Below are 18,524 nucleotides of genomic sequence, written 5' to 3'. Positions count from 1 at the left end.
CAAACCCTCCTCTTCTGTATGAGTTGTTCTCTCTGCACGCTCCACACATGCGCACACTCTCCACACAGGTCACAATGGCGACGGTCCCACCTAGATTATCAGGTCAGCCACCTCAAGCTGGAGGGCAGGGACTTAAGTCCGAGTCAGCATGAGCTAGCCCACTCTTGAAAAAGCAGAAGAAGGGGAACAATGTATGGACTCCCAAGGAGGCCACTGGAGCTAAGACATCCATGATGACCCCCAGGAAGATGCCATTAGGTTACGCCAAAGTTTCCTGCCAGGAGGGACTGAAGGACAGAGACTTCTGACTCGGTGGGAATGGGGCTTGGGGTGAGGGGTGGAGGTTCAAAGGCACCAAAATGGAACCACACGAAATCCATCACTCTCAGATAAGGACGCATCGACCCAGCCTGTTGGTGTTGGCTCCAGTAGGCCCCTTGGCATATCAGTCTCTCCTCTGAGTTTAGAGCCGGGTGCTTCCCGGTCCTCTGTTGTTCGTTTGGGGAACGACTGGGAGGGTCTTTCTCAAGGCATCATAGTGAAGGCTGGAAGAAGGGACTGAGCTCAAAGGGCAGCCAAGGGTCATGATGGCCTTCGAGTGCTTATGTGTCTGTATGTCTAGGTGGGCCTCAAAGGAGCCTACAGTGTGTGTGTGTGTCTGCGTGCACATGGATGGTGTATATGCATGCATGCGTGTATATGTGCATGCATATATGTATGTTCCCGTGTAGATGCGTGTGTGTATGTGTGCAACATGTGTGCAAGTAACCCAGGCTGATCTCATCAAGGAGCCATGACTCCAGGCTGGCCTCAGCTGAAGGATTTGCTCTTACATCGCTCCCTTCTCTTTCCGCTTCTCTGGACTCACCCTGCTCCTGGCTGCCTGGACTGCAATCCTGGTATGTCTCGCCCAGGTTGGGTAAATCCGAGCAAAAGACTGATGGGGTTTAAGGAAAGTGATCCCCCTGCTTCAAGAAGCTATCCGGCCTGTGGCACAGTGCCCGACCCCACAGGGAGGAGAGGTGTCATGTCTTCCAAGTGCGGGCTGGGTGTCTGCCTGAGGGTTCCCTGATGAGCCGCTCTCCCATGTCATGCTGGTTCCTATGGTCTGCCTTGTACTGGCTCTCCTGACAGCGCAGTTCCCCCCACAAGGGCTCTGAGTCAGAGTTTGTGAAGGGTGGCTGCTGCCTTTCCCTTAAGCCCTTTCTCCCCGCCCGCAGCTCTAGGATGATGACGATGCAGAGACGGGCCTGACCGAAGGAGAGGGTGAAGGCGAGGAGGAGAAGGAGCCAGAGAACCTGGGCAAACTGCAGTTTTCTCTGGACTATGATTTCCAAGCCAACCAGGTGTGTGGGGCTGGGCAACGGGGACAGGGTGTGGGCAGAAGTGACTCCCTAGAGGCAGGTAGGCCTTGTCTCTTTCTGCGGAGTGGGACAGTTGGAAGCTACAGAGCATATGTGGCCTTTGGCTTTTGACGTCAGTTTCCTCTGGGGAAGGTTTCAGGTGAACGCTGCTATTAATTTACTTGCTGAGCTTGGCCTGGCCCCCTTCCCAGACTCCTGCTGGGGTGGGGTGGGGTGGGGTGGGGGCGGCAGGAGACTGTCTGGGGCTGGATGAGCAGCCCAGAGACTGAGACATCCTTTCTCCACAGCTCACCGTGGGTGTCCTGCAAGCGGCTGAACTGCCTGCCCTGGACATGGGTGGCACTTCAGACCCCTATGTCAAAGTCTTCCTCCTCCCAGACAAGAAGAAGAAATATGAGACCAAGGTGCACCGGAAGACACTGAACCCCGCCTTCAACGAGACCTTCACTTTCAAGGTGATGGAAATCGGAAGGGAGACTCTGGCTCCCCCTCTGCTCCCCGGGTTCTGCACACCTTTCCCTGGTTCACAGCCATGGCTGGAGCATTGGGACCTGCTCAGAGTGGCGCAGTAGCCTCTTCCCATCTCACACACTAGTTTCCACAGTCTGCCTGGTGTCTGTGGGCAGTACAGGGCCAAGCCCGGGCTCTTCCTGCAGCATCCCCCTAGAAGTGATCAAGCCACTTTGGCCCCCTCTGACCCCGTCTGTGCCCTGCAGGTGCCGTACCAGGAGTTAGGAGGCAAAACCCTGGTGATGGCCATCTATGACTTCGACCGCTTCTCTAAACATGACATCATCGGAGAGGTGAAGGTGCCCATGAACACCGTGGACCTCGGCCAGCCCATTGAGGAGTGGAGAGATCTACAAGGCGGGGAGAAGGAAGAGGTAAGAGTGGAGAGGCCTGGCCTCTCAGTGCTCATGTAGACTTGTTCCTCCACGTGTATGTTAGGAAGAGCGGAGGTTTAGAGTTAGGTCTGCTGATCGAAGTCCAGCTCCCCACTGCCTGGCTGTTGACCCAGGGCAAGCTGCTGCCCTCCTCCTCCTCTTCCTCCTCCTTCTCCTCCTCCTCCTCCTCCTCCTCCTCCTCCTCCTCCTCCTCCTCCCCCCCCCCCCCCTCCTCCTCCTCCTCCTCCTCCTCCTCCTCCTCCTCCTCCTCCTGTTCTTCTCCTCCTTTTGGGGAAGGGTTATTGAGTAGCTATCCTAGAACTTGTTCTGTAGATCAGGCTGACCTTGAACTCATAGAGATCGGCTCACCTCTGCCTCCCAAATGCTGGAATTAAAGGTGTGCACCACCACCACCAAGCTTTGTGGCCTTGCTGCCTTCATTTAGAGGCTTCTAGCTGGAAATTAACCGCCCATGCAAAGTGCCTTCCTTGTGCAGTGCCTGGTGTCTGCCAAGCAAGCTATGGGATAAGGATGGCATCATTATTGTTCCTTTCGAGGTCCCACTGTCAATGAGATTCTATGCCGCAGTTTACCCACAAGGAAAGCCGGCCTTGATTCTATATGATTCTCAGTATGGTTTGTCTTCGCGTGTTTCAGCCAGGCTCCTGAAGTGGCCTGCCTGGTGCTCAGTGGAGAAGCAGGGATGAAGGTGCAGGCCTTCTTCTATAGCTGGGGCCTGCCCTGTTGCCAGAGTTGAAGGCCTATGCACCTGAAGGAAGACATGTGTGATTGGTTGGTCTTACCTTCACCCTGGTGGCCCCACCCCTGAGAAACTGGGGCTAGCAGAGGCCTTCTAAGGGTCAGGAGTCCTGAGCCTTCTCTGCCCAGTACTGCACAGCTGTCTGGCTTTCTGAGTTTCTTGCTGGTTACACAGTGTCCTTGTCTTGTCCACACAATAATAAATAATAAAGCAAAGGAAAATACTTTAAAACCCACACATCACTCTGTGAGCCCAGTGGCTGATGGGAAAGGATGGCAGCAGGCACGAGCCACCAGGGAAGAAGCTCCCAAAACCACTTGGCCACCTGCTCTTGGTGCCCTTCTCAGCCCAGCTTGGCGGGGACCTGAGCCCACCCTACATCTGCCAGGTCTGCCAGGTCCCTCTATAGCCTGTCCTCTGCCTTCTTGGAGACGTCAGCTTCCTCAGACCATGGCTGGGAACCAGGACAGATGTGGGAGCTGATGACTTAGGGAGGTGGCTAGAAACCACTGCTTTGCCAGTCTTCAAGATGGGGTCAGCCACACTAGAGACCACTGGGGTAACGGAAGTGACCTAAGACCCGCTAATTTCCCTGGACAGCCGGAGAAGCTGGGTGACATCTGTACCTCCTTGCGCTATGTGCCCACTGCCGGGAAACTCACAGTCTGTATCCTGGAGGCCAAGAACCTCAAGAAGATGGACGTGGGGGGCCTTTCAGGTACTGCAGAACCCCTGGGTGCCAGTGGGTGGCACCAGTGAGCCAGTCACTGCTCTGAGTCCCTGGAGCTGACAGTAGGAAGTGGCTTGCTTGTTGCGGGGCAGTTTCCCAGTTTCACCCTTTCTTCCAGGCTGCCTGTCCATTACCCTCTGGCTACGCCCAGTGGGCCATGGAGAAGACAGAGGAATCTTTGTTTGACATAGGACTTTAGAAGGAAGCATTGGAAGTGGCAAGGCTTAGCCCAAAGTTTGCCTTTCTGCCATACCACCAGAGGAGGGGATATTTTTCCAGGAGAGGTTGTAGGCTCTGTCAGCTTTGTTCTGGAAGGGGATGCTCTGACAGTGAAGAGGGCTAGCCTGTGCCACAGGATGCGGATGGGTAAAAGCCTCTACAGAGCCCCCTCAGACCATGAGCCCTGTGGCTGGGCTTTAACTCCATCACTGACCCAGGATGTGACCTTGGGCTGGTCCTTTCCCTTCTGTGTCTGGATGGGGTGGGGTCGGGACACGGCAGAAGTCTGCCTTGATTGTGGCACCTCCGTGTCTCCTGCCTAGCCCAGGCACCGGGCCACTTAGTCCCATGCTTCCTCACAAGGCCTTTCTTAAGCTCAGAAGTTCCCCTGATTCATGTACTAGGGATGGTCCTTAACACCTTTCCCACCCTTGAACGAGATGACTTCCTGTCCCTTCTCTGGGCTTTCCAAGGGGCTGGTGCCAGCAGGGTGGAGGCCTATCCGATCCCGAAATGGCCTGGGGACACCGGAAGACGGTCAGGGCTTAGAGGTCTCTTGGGTTGGGGCTTTCTCTGCAGACCCCTATGTGAAAATCCACCTGATGCAGAACGGCAAGAGACTCAAGAAGAAGAAGACGACCGTGAAGAAGAAGACCCTGAACCCCTACTTCAACGAGTCCTTCAGCTTCGAGATCCCCTTTGAGCAGATCCAGGTGCTGAAGCCTCGAGGGGCCTGAGCTCTGAGTTCACTGGACAAGTGTGGGGGGCAGAGAGCAGCCATGGGTGGGTGATGCTGGGGTGGGACCACGGAGGGGACTTTTCTGAAGAGGAGATGGACATGAACTAACTTTTAAAAGTCATATAAGTCCTTATTGTATTTGATGAACATATATATGAACAAATATATGTTTTTTTTCTGTTAACAGTTTTATTTTTTTATGTTAAATACCATGGGACAGGATTGTAAGGATGAAAAACTCAACAAACTGCCTCATAAGGGGTATATATATAGTTTTTTAAGATGGAGTTTCTTTGTGTAGCCTTGGAGCCTATCCTGGAACTCGCTCTGTAGACCAGGCTGGCCTCGAACTCACTGAGATCCTCCAGCTTCTGCCTCCCAAGTGTTGAGGCATGCACCACCACCGCCTAGCAACTTTTATTTATTTATTTTTATTATGTGTCCACTGACTTCATTAGAGGCCACACCTGTCCTGTAAGGTCTTACAGTTCTTAGAGCATTGTGTATGCTCAAGTATACCGCTGGTAGAAAAACAGGTTGCCTTAAGAAAGAAAAGAAAAAAGAAAAGGGTTTGCCCTCCGTCTCCATGTCCACTGAAACTGAGCTGGAGCTGGAGGCCAGAAACCTGGAGGCATTTCCTTCCGTATTATTTGCAGTGTAGACAGAGATGCAGGATATCACGGCTTCCTTCTTCTCTGAATTCCTTCTTCCCTTTGCTTCCTTGCAGAAAGTCCAGGTGGTTGTCACTGTGCTAGACTACGACAAGTTGGGCAAGAACGAAGCCATCGGCAAGATCTTTGTGGGCAGCAACGCCACAGGCACGGAGCTGCGGCACTGGTCCGACATGCTGGCCAACCCTCGGAGGCCGATCGCCCAGTGGCATTCTCTTAAGCCAGAGGAGGAAGTGGATGCGCTCCTGGGGAAGAACAAGTAGGCCACAGACGCTGGGCCTCCTGCCTCTGAGGGCACTGACAAGATCCAGAGCTATCAATACCTCAGTTATGCGACCCTAGAGGTTTCTTCATTTGTTTGCAGTGTGTCCTGTTTTTCCTTCCTTTTACTCTTTTTAAAGACCAACTTCTTTTCGGTGGCTGCGTGAAGGGAGTCCCCTAAGTGGTGAAAGAGAAGCCTGGCTCTGTCTGTTTCCAGGAGCTGTCCTTGTTGCATGTCTGTCGCGGTTTCCCTCACTCTCAGAGCTTCACACAGGCCTCACCCCACGCGGGGCCTCGATTGGAGGAAAGTTGAAGCAGTTCCTGCTTTTCCTGGGTTTTGGATCAACCAATGGTGGCACATTCTGTTTCTCAACTGTCAAGGCAACACAATGTCCAGCGTGTTGTGTGTGTGTGTGTGCGTGCACGCACCCGTGTGTGCGCGTGTGGGCATGTGTGTGTGTCCATCCCTGCCTGCCTCTGTCTTTGAGTCTTTCTCTTCATTTCTGGAACGAGCCATGGACAATGAAGCCATGTGAAAGGAGAAAGTCTTCAGGGACTCCAGGATGAAGAAAGCCGGCTGCCTCAGTGGGAGGCCCGGCAGCGTGTGAAGCTCTCAGAGTCCTTGGGAATGGCCATTTGGAAGGCAGCACAATGTGGTGCTGGATGTGTCCAGAACTAGGACCAAAGCCCTTGATGCCATCACAGACTTCCTCTTGTCAGTCATGGCTTCCCCCAGGAATGTGGTTTTGGGGACATTCATGGGAACAAACTCTCATCGGATTGACTGAACTCTACCTGAGATTGCCGGCCCCAGGATCGCATTCTTGTTGATGGCATCAAACGATGAGGAGGAGCCCGGTTACTGAGAAAGCCTGAAGTTGAGCTCCTGGATCTTTGCCTCCTAAGTGGGAAGTACAAGTTTCCTTCTTCCGCAGAGCAGAGCGCAAGCAGTGCCACGGTCATTTGCATTCACGCGCCATCTTGCTTTTGCTTCTGTTCCCCTTTTTGTCTAAGTGGAAAAATACTGTCTGAAGACAAACACTGCACAGAGCCAGAGACCTGAGAGAGGAAGGCTTGAGTGTTTAGGTCCCTTGAGGTCCAGGTAAGGAGGAGGTGGCAAGAAGGGGAAGCATGGATAGACAGCGATGAGCTCACAACTCTGATTCCTGACTCCCTGGGTCCTCAGGCCTCTGTGATGGTAGCCAGAGGGGCCCAGGCAGAGCTGTGGATAGGCCCTATCCTTCCATTTCCTAGAGGCAGGGAAATGCCAGGAAACAGGGCGTTCATTTCAAATGAGTGCTGGAGGAAACCTGCGAAGGTTTCTACCCCTGTGTTCAGTGTCCCCTTCCCTGTTCCCCGCTTGTCCCCAGTATTGATAAAAGCCATATATATGTTAGTCAGGCTAGCACTGAGTACCCCTCCAACCTTCATCCCGGGCAAAGGAGTTAAGCCCCATGTAGCTAGAGGCTACCCCTTTCCCTTGGTCTTGCTTCTCTTCTCTCCTTGAATCTCTCAGGCCCTTGTTCTCTTACCACAGAAAATACACAGCTTCCTGGAAGCCCAAGGGAGGCCACAATTCAACAGCAATGTGGCAGAACTTCTGCTCTGCCCACTTTGGTTCTTCCCTCTTCTTCTAGGTCTGATGGATGGTGGTGTAGTTTGGCTTTGAGAACCCAGTATGAAGAAGGCACAGGGTGTCCTTTAGTTTTACTGAAAATGGGAACTGTGTGGGTTTGCTTTTTTGTTTAAGTAGGGACCAGGTTAACCCCTCTACCAGAAACAGACTGTGAAGTGAGGTTTGACCTGCGTACCTTAGAAACACTTCTGCTGCTGGCCCTGGGTACATGGGAAGTTATGTATTTTATACACTCTCTGTATGTGCGTGTATGCTAAACACTGAGGAGGGAGGTCTCTGCTGGGATGATGGGTTGTAGACTCCTTGGGACCAGAGGTACAGAAAATTGTAGGGCAATAGGGTCCACTCCGAGTCCAGGTGGTTGAGGAGTACCAGGGTCTTGGCATGGACCTCACAAGTCCTTTCCATCCTCAGAGCTGTGGAACTTTGGTGCTTTCCCAGGTCCCTTCCTGCACTGGCTCTTCTCACACACATTCCATAAACCTCATTCACAGACCCCCCCCCTCCACCTTACCCTTCCTTCTTTCTACATTCTCCCAGCTCTCCCAACCCATCTTTCAACCCTCGGCTTCTCTCCTGGAACCTCGTTAAGGCCTTTCGTAGCCCCTAGCCCTACCGCACTGCTCACAGAGGAGGGAAGGTATGGTTTTAGTGTCCCTTGCCGACGGGCTACAGCTCTGTTCTGTGGACAGCCTGCAAGGGCTTTTGGACCCTGGTCATCAGTTTGGAGGCAGCATCAATGCCGGAAGTGGCTCCTTCCCAGGCCTAGGGCCGGTCCCTCGCTAGCCACCCAAGCAGACGGCACCTGTTCAAGGGCAGGAGCTGGGCAGGAACAAGTCGATACTCAAGTCTTTATGCACTGGGGGTTGATGTGACCTAAACCCAGTATAGCATTCCAAACCTTCACTGCCACGGGGGTTTATTTCTGGGGACGTCAGGGTCCTGGGGTATCAGCATTAAGATAGTCAATGTTACTGGCTGGTGAGGGATTCTGGGTACTTCTGGGTTGGAAGTTTTTAACCCCAGAAACAAAGACAGGCCTGGGGAGTCAGGGGCTCCAAACAGCAGATGCTTGTTATGAGAAGCAAGGTGAGGCCCAACTGGAGACCCTGGTCTTCTTTCTCCTCCAGAAGCCAACACATAGTTTGTGTCTCTGCAAGAGCGACTTGCAATGCTTTTGCTGGCCTAAGATTTGGTGAGGGAGGAGGGAGGTCTCTCCTATAGCCTCTTCGTAAAAGCAGCTTTATAAACATGTCTCCCCAAGAGGAAGGAATCCCTTGTCTCTTTAATGTCATATGTCAGTTCTTGACAATCCCGGGTCTCTCAACCCTGTAGGAGAGCCTGTCTTTGAGGGTGTACACAGCAGCAGTCTCCCCAAGTTAGGAAGAGGCTGGACTCCCTCCCCCACCACATCCTCTGCTTGCCCCTGCTCTGTCTCCCACCCACCGCAGGCTGGTTGGGGTCTTCTCTCAGAGCCATGGGGAGCAGGAGGTGTCCCAGAGCCCCGTAATGGCTGCCAAATTCGGCCAATACCAATACAGGATACTTGGTTAAACTTGAATTTCAGATAAATAATTTTGAAGTGTAAGTATGTCTGATGCAATATTTGGGACATACTGTACTATAAAGTGATTCATTCTTTAGTGTGAAATTTAAATTTAATTGGCAAATCCTGTATTTGTCTGGCAATAGACCCTCTGGCTACTTCATCCCTCTTTTCTCAGTCCCAGGGGCCAGAGCTGGTTACCACAGACTTGACTTAACCTGTTTTTCGAACTGCAATATTGAGAAGGGGACACTGTGACTTGAAGATATATGAATATACTTTATTTTTTAAGCAACAACAAAACAGGAAACTTCTGAAGCCATTGAGCCTCACCTGACCCCTCCACATGCATTTAGTTCTATATTCTGAGAGAGGATGCTATCTATACACATGAGCAGAATTGACCGAGATGCATGCCTACAACTCTGTAAATAGCCGCATGGCAATACTGAGCGTCCCCTTGATCCCCCAACCCCAAACCCACTTTACAAAACTGGCTGCTCCTTGATTTTGTGTTGTGTAAAGTCTTTGTCCTCGGTCCCACCCTACATCCCCTACAGGGAATGTCCGCAATGGGAGACCACATTCTGGCCCCGGTGCCAGCCTCGCCCGGGGAAGATGCTGGAGAACACGGGCCCTGCGGCAGGTCTGCTGCATGTCTGTCTGTAGGGTTAACCCTTGGGGCACAGTGTACTATGTCTAGCCTGTGTCTGGTGTCCCGTTGCCTTTATGTTCCATGTGTGTGGCGTGGTTCCTTTCTTCCCACTGTCTTGAAGAAACTGAAAAGCCATAAAGGAGCCTCCTACTGGAGGCTGCCCTTGACTCCTCCCAGGAGCACCCCTGTCCCTCCAACTGGCTCCCCATAGAACACTTGTGAAGGGCTCACCTGTCCGTTATCCTCTCTTGTTCCCTCAGCCCTGCATCATGAGGACAGTTGGCATTTCAGGGCTTCTGGTGGGGTCCCAGGAGACAGCCCTGGCTGGCTTTCTTGGCTTAGGTCTGATGGTGGGACTCGACTCTGTCCTGGGTGTAGGCAGGGCAGTGGCGTGCTCTGTGGCTTAGATCTCTCAGAAGTCAGCAGCCCAGCCTGTAACTGGGCTTCACCGTAGCCTGGGATGAACAAGACTAGCCCAGCCTACTTCTTTCTCCCTGAGCTGTCAAGGCCCACAGAGAGCAGTGGAGAAGTGACCAGTGGGGAAAACCAAGAACTGCAGTGGGTTAAGCTTTCCACCCACACTCCCTCTTTGGTCCAGCAGTGCCACAGAGCAGGATGCCCCTGAGAGCACGGTGGCGGGTGTGGTGATGAGGGGCGGCACTAGACTCTGCCCCTCACATCAGCTCCCAGGGCAGCCTGAGCAAGCATGGCAAGCGGTAACAATATGGGGAGAGAGGCCTGGAGCAGCCTGGGACCCACAGGACTCCCCAGGAGTGCAGTCATATGTTACTAATCCAGGGGACCTCAGGCCAAAGCCAGAGGCAACCAGGGGCTCTGCCATTTACAGACCATGACACTCGCACACGCAAGTCCCAGGGACCTTTGTGCTACTGACATAACGGGGCAACTGGAGCAACCATTTCAGTGTAGACTGGGGTTGGCTGGAGTCCCCCCACTCCCCACTGGGAACAGCGGCAGGAAGTGTGGCAAGGTTGTGGGAGCAGTGTGTGGGCCTTAGCTTCACCCCAGCTTTTCTGAGCAGCCAGTTAGATAACGACCTGAAAGCCTGACCATCAAAACTGGGGCTGGGGCAGAACCCGAGTGTGCCCACGTCAACCCTGGAGTGCGCTGGCCCCACCAGGAGCCCTCCCTGTCTTCATGAGGACACGTGTAGCCCTCCCCTCCCCCTCTGCTTGGCACTGCTCTCTCCATCCCTTCTGTGGACTCTGTTCTTGTCTCATCTGTCGGATTGTTATTTTGTAATGAGCTGCGTCTCCTTATTAAAGAAAAGAGCTGAAAGCAACCTGGGGGCGGGGAGCATTTCTCCTTTTTTTTTAGTGGGGGAGGATAGAGTTGTCCCAATGGGGCAGCAGGGTTGGGCTGGGAGGTGAGCTGGTTTTGGGGCGCTGGCCTCTAGCGCAGCATGAATGGGTCACAGCCCATTCTTTTCTGGGTTTGGGGGAAGGGCAGTGGGGTTTCTGGTGGATGGTAGGTACCCAGGGCCCACCCTCCTGAGAGGACAAGGGCTGTCCCATACTGGTGAGTTCCCTCTAGGGAACCTGAGCTTAGGGGACAGCCACAGTCTGATGCTGACATCATGGGGGCTGCTGGTCCTGGGGTGTAGATGTTTAAAAGTGGAAACTACAAAGTCTCCAGTCTTGTTCTCTAAAGAAGGCTGTCCATCTGTGACTGACGAGGCAGGGGTACCATGACCATTAAGGCTTCCGAATGCTTATGGACAGAGTAGGGGGCAGTAGGGCCAAAACCAAGAAAAGATTAAATTCTTACTTAGTTCATCAGTCTGTCGCTTGTCTTGGACCAGCATGCACTAGGCTTGTGTTCCATGTCCAGTCCAGATGGTCAGGGGGCAGTGAAAGCAGCTGGGCAGAGGGCCTGTTTGAGCTGGCAGGAGCCCAGACCTGGCTGGCTACTGCAGTCCTGGGGGCCATGGGATCCAAGACTGTGGGTGTCTTGCTCTGCTGCAGGATGGTACCCAGTAGATGAAGCTGACCCTACAGACCTTACACAGCCAGCAGGGGCTCCATAGAAATGATGTTTGTGGTCTAGGAAGTCCTGCGTCAATCACGCTTTGCCGCAGCTTCAAACCCCAAGGCCAGGGCTGAACTCTTCAACTATGACATCATGCCTATTTCCTCTTGCAGCCTGAGCTACAAACAGCTGGTGACAGCACGGGAAAAGAATCTTCCCTCCCTCCCATTCAGTGACCAAGGATTTCCACTTGGCAGAAAGCAGACCCAAACCTGGCTGCCCACTCCCCAGCCCTACCAGCAGCCTGTGGAGCAACTCCCTGGGCAAGGCTCCTTTTCTTCGAATGACCCCACAGTTAGCTTGATGTGCATGGGTTGGATGTAAGAAGTCATTTTTGGATGTCCTGAATCAGTGGCCCAAGGAACCCTCACCCAGGTGGACAGTGTGGTGCTGGGAGCCTGCAGAGCCTACTACCATCAGTAGCCCCCTGGGTGCAGCTTCCCTATGTAGGATGGATGTTAGGGTCTATCAGGTGGGCTGCACACCCTGCTTTTCACTTTCAATGAGACAGCCACCCTTAGGCCCTGGAAACGCTGATTTCTTCTCAGGGTTGCCAGTCAACCCAGGAGATCTTCCCGGGGCAGGGCATGTGGTGACTTGTGCACTGTGGCTGCCCATGCAGAGACTGCTAAGTCAATGGGAACTACTGGGGACCGCCTGGTGAATGGGAGCTCTATCACTTTCATGGCACAAAGTTAAAACACAGTTTTATTTGTTCATTTATAAATACTGTTGTGTTTACAGGCATCATACAGATGTGAATATTATTACCAAACTTTCAAACACAGAACACTTAATACCATATAATAACAATCAGTAAAGCAAATCCATCCATCTCAGGGTTGAAAGGCCACTCAAAGTTGCATAAAAATACATTCAGTTCACAAAGCCAGTCTGGCTTCCCCTCCCTCAGGAGCCTCCTCCAGGTGTCTTTACAGTTGACTGAAGTTAATCTACACAACTCAGCTGGAAAACAGCTCCATTTGGTGCATAAGTGTGGGTGAAGGGTGGAGAGAGGAAACGCAAAATGCTAGCGTTCAAGTGGTGATCAAGACCAGGACGAAGGAAATAGAGAAAAACGGTGATGCCCAAACTAAACTGCACTGCCTCAGAGTAGGCCACATCTCGCTGCAGAGGGAGCGGTTATGGCATGTTACCTCCCTCTTCAGGGAAATCACGGCTGTGCTTCGAGGTCAGGCCAGGAAGAGGACCTGCCAAGGGCTCAAGGCAGGTGACTGGTGAGGTGAGCATGTTGGATGGACGCTTTCTCCTGGACCCACCTCTGCTGCCTTTACCTGCAGCTACTCTGCACTAGACTCTGCCATCCTAGGCTAGGCTGGGATCCGCTTGAGGTTTCAGAAGAGTAGGGTTGAGAACAGCAGACACAGCACCTGGGAGAGAAACAAGCTGGTGCTGGCCCAAGTGTCCCCTGTTCAGGATCCTGCTCTGACCTTCACTCTGGGTTCAAGAGCACATCAGAGGCTCTTAGGACTCTATAGTCCAGCCTTTTCTGGGTCTTCTCTCCTGGCTGGGTAAGAGGCTGTCACTTCTATATAGACTAGCTCAGCCTGTGCTGAGGAGACATTTCTGCCTTATGCAGGGACCAGTCACATCCCCAGGAAAAGAAGGAATGAACGTCTCAGACACAGCCCTGCGACGAAAATCTAGACCTATAAGCCAAATCTTGTCTCTGAGGGGCCTTGAAAATGGAATAGGGCTGGCTGTGGGTGGTGGGGGAAATGACATGCTGTTGGTGTCTGAAAATTCTCCAGGACTCTTGGCTGATTAATGGGAACCTGTCCCTCAAGCACCATCAAGCCCAAGTGTGGAAGCCAGGCCTGAGGAGTGTGGGGGAAGGCAGGGGAGGGGTATGATTAGTTGGAAGGACATACGCTACCATCTTGATGATACCTTAAGGGCCACCCAAGTACATTTTTATTGGAAGCATGAGGGGAAAATTTAGAGGCAAAATAACAAAATGTCATTCTGGCAGATTACCAAGCTGGGAGACAAGCAGATGCATGGGAGTCCTTTGGGAAGCTGGTGCAGGAAGAGAAAAAGAGACAGAGCTACACACTTGGATAAAATTGGTTTCTGAGTTTTCATTTCTAATCAAGAAAACACCAGACCTCTTTTAAAAAGCTCCAGCCTGGCAAGTGTGTGTGTGTGTATGTGTGTGTGTGAGACCCCAGGCTGGAAGGGAGCCTCCCATTGCCAAGTCTTCTGAGGTAAGGCCAGAACATGCATCAATGCATGGGCTTTAGGAGTTCCCACCCCCACCATCTCAACTCAGATACTGGGTTGCAATTGTGACCTTCACCATAGCTTGCAAGGAGACGTGGAGACAACTTCCAGCTTCCCTCAGGTTTGCTGGGGTCCAGTTGTTTTTCCTCGGCCCCCAGAGACCACTTCATTCCTCTGTAGCTGTGACAATGACAGCTCCTGGGCTATAATGAAGTTGATCTATTTTTCCAATCTAATCAGAACACAAGCAATCAATAGTTGTCCCTGACAGAGTCCACCGCTCTGAGCAGTGTCAGTACCCATTAGGAAGGCTGATTAAAATCTCCTCTCAGGCTTAGCTGGAACTGAGGAGAGAACTCAACGAGACAGAACGCACTTCCAGGTGCAGAAATCAGGCTTCCTTACTCCCAGCGTCTGCAATCTCCATCCTGTTCCACATTCAAAGACCCTGCCCTCTGCCTTTACCCATCATACCTGCAGGCACCCACCTCCAGGGTTTGTCCTGACTGCACCATTCTATGCCATGTGGTTTGTGGGGTCTGTGAACTCCTGAAGCAGCAGCATGGTCTCTTGTGAAAGACCGCCTTGAACAGCCCCAGAATGCCCCACTTCTGAGAGCTTAGTGCTTGGAGGCAGAGCTCAGCCGAAGCTAGGCTCTTCCTGTGGAACACTTGTTGCTCAAGGCAGAGCTCAACATTAGGAACTAGCTGGTGCCAAACAGAATCCCAAGTTAAGCCTGCTGCTTGGGTACGGAGAAGCAGTGCTGGTCACATCTAGGAGAGGCGGCTGGGTTCCTAGTGACATACTGCTCTATCCACCCCCTACCAGCTACAATCTCCACCTCTTCAGGCTCCTAACCACCAGGAAGGAAACAATCACAACACTGTTCAATTGCTTTCAGTGCTAACTCCACTTTCCAGCAAGGAGGAGAGGTCAGCCTTGACACCCCAATCTTAAACAGCTTGAGTTTGGGAAGAAAACAAGACTGATCTTGAAAATTTGAAAAGCAGAAATCTAAGAGTCAAAATGTTCTCATCCTTCTAGAAATGAATAAATTACAGAAATTTAAGCCCCATGGGTCCTTAAAAAATTCTTGCCCAAGGGTTACAGCTAACTGTGTGCACCTTATCCTGCGTCAAGGGAACTATGAAGGTTTGCAGAATAGAATGGCAACTGAGATGTGCGTGGGGCCCACCTCTGGAAGGGCGTGTAACATGGACTAGAGCCCTGCGGTCCTGAGGGAAGACAGCTGGGCTCCTGCAGCCCAGCCTCACTGTGAGACCGCAGTGGATGCTGTAGCTCACCTGTTGGGGGAAGCTAGTAGTCACTAACATCCTAGCTGCCCAATTAGGCTTCTGTTTCAAGTCATGCAACCGCCTGAAGCAGCCGACAGATGTCACGAGTACCAGCACTGTCAGTACACTGGGTGGAGACAGTTGTCTGTGTGGGGGGGGGGGGGGGGGGGGGGGGGGGGGGGGGGGGGGGGGGGGGGGGGGGAGGCCTTGAAGGGGCCAGAAACCAGAGTGCCGGCAAAGGGCACGGCTTGGAGACTTCCTCCTCTCATCTCTGGTAATATACTCTTTTGTAGGGCCCACAGACTAACCCAGTACTTTGCCTCACTGAACAGTGCTTACATCTAGAAGACTGAGGCCTGGGACAGAAGCAGGGAAAGCGGGGGTGGGAACATGGCCACTGCTGGACAGACAAGGAGGTTCTAGGAAGTGAGACCAGCCCAGTTGAGAACTCAGTGTACTGAGTGGGTCCAAGATCGAGCTGTTCTTCTGATTCTTTTGAGGCAACACCCTTAAATGTGCACCACCCACCTTCCCCTAGAGACAGGGATGAAACTGGCAGTCAGAACTTCCAGGTACTGTCTGGAAAGGCTCAGAAGCCCCTGAAAGTCAAACAGGAAAACTCCAGTCCCAGAATCTCGGGACTGGCCCTGACATTGCTCCCAAAGCTGTCAGATGAATGAGAACACAGGGTGCGATGCTGCAGCGAGAACATTCTTGTCCCATCTGAATTTCCCAGGAAGACTGGCTTGCAACAGGGCTGATCCTGCATGGCCACCGGCTTACAGTGGGTCACTAAGCTCCACCTATGAGATGACTCACAAGAAGTCGGCAAGTGAGGCTGGTGGCCACCGGGGAGACCTGTGGTGTGTGACTGGCCGAGAACAGAGGAAAAGAGAACAGCACCGAGAGTCTAGCTGGCTATCAGAAGGCCTATGTCCTTCATGGGGGCTTTCAGTCAATATCATTTTGAAGAGACCAAATTCACAATATTTTCTGTCTAATAAAATTAGTGGCCTAAAGGAAGTGCCTGGAATTACCTAGGAACATCTGTACTATGATAAGTTCTTGGCTGCGAAGTCCAGGATTCCTGAGGCTGAAAAGCTTAGAAACAACTTGTCCTAAGGAATCTTCCTGGAAGGCCACACACAGCAGCAGGTATTAATGCCAGGGTGTGAGTTTTGAGAGCCTGCCCCTGGACTTCAAAAGGCCCAAAAGCATAGAACTCTGGAACACCTGGTCTATGAATGGAGGAGACTCAATGTTTTCCTAACATCCCATTTTCTTTTCCTAAGAACAATGCAGCAATCCCTTCTTCCCCAATGTCCTAGCTATTCTAGAACCAGTTGGCTGACATGTTGTTGGCATTTCCCGCTTCCTATAGCAGAAGCCAGGTCCTTCCCACTGTGGTTCAGTCCTTTCTAAAACCTGGGCTCAGTGCTCCTAACAGAGTGGCTCAACACAGACTCCTCAGAAGAGTTGGAATGGCAAAGAGAGCCCTGCACATGCTCAAAGAGTGTCAGAGTGGGCGCGGCCCTCATCTGCAACAAAGACCCTGGGTTACAGCCTGTTTAAGAGTACACGAAGCCTGCAAGGGTCACAGAAAAGGACAGTGGCAGCCTCATGAAAGAGAATGACAGAGGTAGTGTTAGAATGGTCCACATCACTGGCAACACCAAAATAATGAGGCCCTACAGGACCTGTCCTTTAATGTGATCCAAAGGACAAATGCCTACAGAAATCAAGCATTAGCTACATCAGCTGGCTCATCATGAGAACTAGCACTTTAACTATGCGCTGGAATTATGGACCACTCTATAGAGACCGAGACACAATAACCTAAAGGGCTGCCTTTGTCTAGACTTTAGAGGATGGGAGTCAAGATGTGACAGGCATCAAAACCATGACATCTGAAGGACTGAAGGAACTATGGAAGTAGAGACCACCACCCATCCATATTTAATGAGCTGGGCAGGCGGGAAGCAGCAGACCTCAGCTTCTATTATTTATTAAGGCGCCCAAGCTTTAAGCACTAAATGCATAGCTACCAAAGGCCGACCATAGGGCAAAGCTATGGCAGCAGAGGGGTCCCTATAACACGAGGAAGCTGGGCTGGATGATGTTGCCACTCTTAAGAGTCCACGAGTCTTATTATAGACTGGATCGTCCCCTTCAGTCTCTACCCCAGCAGTCACTCTCCTGCTGGCTTCTAAGAAGGGCACTGCCTCTCCCCTGAACGCGGCGACCAGAAGTTCCCATCGTCTCACAGCACAAGCACAGCGTTCCAAGTGTCCTCACATGCTCTCTCCATCTCTAGCCTGCTCCACCCACCCTCTCCCTGGACTTGTGACTTCATTCCTCATTAGGAGCAGGTGCAGAAGTGGAAAAGTAAACAAAGCCAAAGGGAGCAAGGCAAGCTCAACATTCAGAGTCCAGATTTCCCTCTTCTTGAGAGGGTCTTGCTATGTAGCTGGCTTCAAATCCCTGATCCTCCTGCCTCAGCTTCACGAGTGCTGAGACTGTAGGTGTATGCTGCTATGTCTGACTTGAAGAGCCCAGAAAATCACTCTGTAAGCGAGCAAGCGGGAGATGAGAATAAGCTGACTCCTAAGTCATCCTCTAGCTGTGTAGGGACGGGGTCATGGTATCATGGCAACAGAGTGATGATTTTCCACAGCGGCCCCAACAACTGAGGTCAGGAGCTCTGTTCCAGCTTTTATGCCATCAGGCTGGGAGAAGAAATCATAAAAGGACAGAAAGAAAAGGAGCAAGAGAGTCCAGGAGCATCTAAGCCTTGTGGAAAGGGAGAAACGAGGTTAAGACTAGTCAGGGAAGTTGTAGGTTATCAATAGAAAAGTAAAAACAAGTCAGTCCCTGAGAGGTGAACAACAGAGTCACAACCGCCGTGGACTCTACGCGATAGCTCCAGAGGCAGTCCAGAGAGTAACCCCACATTCTGCCCTTTCTCTTGGTACCCCAGATAGGATCCTGGAGTGGCCACCACAAGACTCACCTATATCAAAGGACAGTGGGTCAGTATAAAAGGCTACGGGTCAAAGCCTTATATATCTGTACCAAAACCAATGTGGACAAAGCAGCAGAAAGTTGGGGGTTCACAGCTGAGCTTGGTATACCCCACAAAGCTTTCTCCAGATTGCTTGAAATAGTCACAATCATGCTTCAGTTAAAACTGTCATAAAACTCGGGCTACAAGTGCAGGAGCAATGGGACACTGAGAGTGCAGAGAAAATGTACAGTGCAGAGGAGGTGACTGACGAGGATCACAAGGAGGTGCCCTTCTTCGGAAACATTCACTTCTTTTGGCCAGAAACGAGGGGTGGGCAGCAAATGCTGCCCCCTCCTCCCAGATCTGACCTCATCTATTTGGACAGTTTGCTGATGACTCTGATGAGGGCACCATTTTCATCTTTCAGCCTCTGATTGTCGGATTTCAGTTCTGTTAACACCTGCGGT

At 52.0% G+C, this 18,524-nt stretch overlaps 2 protein-coding genes across 7 annotated transcripts in view; one reads left to right on the top strand and one right to left on the bottom strand.

Moving 5' to 3' along the window:
* Positions 1-10,773, top strand: part of Syt2 (synaptotagmin 2) — a 110,502-nt gene extending 99,729 nt beyond the window's left edge. For both annotated transcript variants that reach the window (XM_050147581.1, XM_050147583.1), the window contains 6 exons: positions 1,227-1,346; positions 1,652-1,819; positions 2,081-2,248; positions 3,609-3,726; positions 4,537-4,670; positions 5,424-10,773. In XM_050147581.1, the coding sequence (XP_050003538.1) occupies positions 1,227-1,346; positions 1,652-1,819; positions 2,081-2,248; positions 3,609-3,726; positions 4,537-4,670; positions 5,424-5,630 (915 nt within the window). In that variant the 3' untranslated portion in view covers positions 5,631-10,773. The remainder of the gene's footprint in view (positions 1-1,226; positions 1,347-1,651; positions 1,820-2,080; positions 2,249-3,608; positions 3,727-4,536; positions 4,671-5,423) is intronic.
* A 1,431-nt stretch (positions 10,774-12,204) lies between these two features.
* Ppp1r12b (protein phosphatase 1 regulatory subunit 12B) overlaps positions 12,205-18,524 on the bottom strand; it is a 207,720-nt gene continuing 201,400 nt past the window's right edge. For all 5 annotated transcript variants that reach the window (XM_050147573.1, XM_050147574.1, XM_050147576.1 and 2 more), the window contains one exon: positions 12,205-18,517. In XM_050147573.1, coding sequence (XP_050003530.1) covers positions 18,431-18,517 — 87 coding nt within the window. In that variant the 3' untranslated portion in view covers positions 12,205-18,430. The remainder of the gene's footprint in view (positions 18,518-18,524) is intronic.

The sequence above is a fragment of the Alexandromys fortis genome, unplaced genomic scaffold (genome assembly GCF_014885135.2).
Source record: "Alexandromys fortis isolate MF-2015 unplaced genomic scaffold, M_Fortis_MF-2015_v1.1 scaffold_58, whole genome shotgun sequence".
In the NCBI taxonomy this organism is placed as follows: domain Eukaryota; kingdom Metazoa; phylum Chordata; class Mammalia; order Rodentia; family Cricetidae; genus Alexandromys; species Alexandromys fortis.
This window is presented reverse-complemented; position numbering and strand designations above follow the sequence as displayed.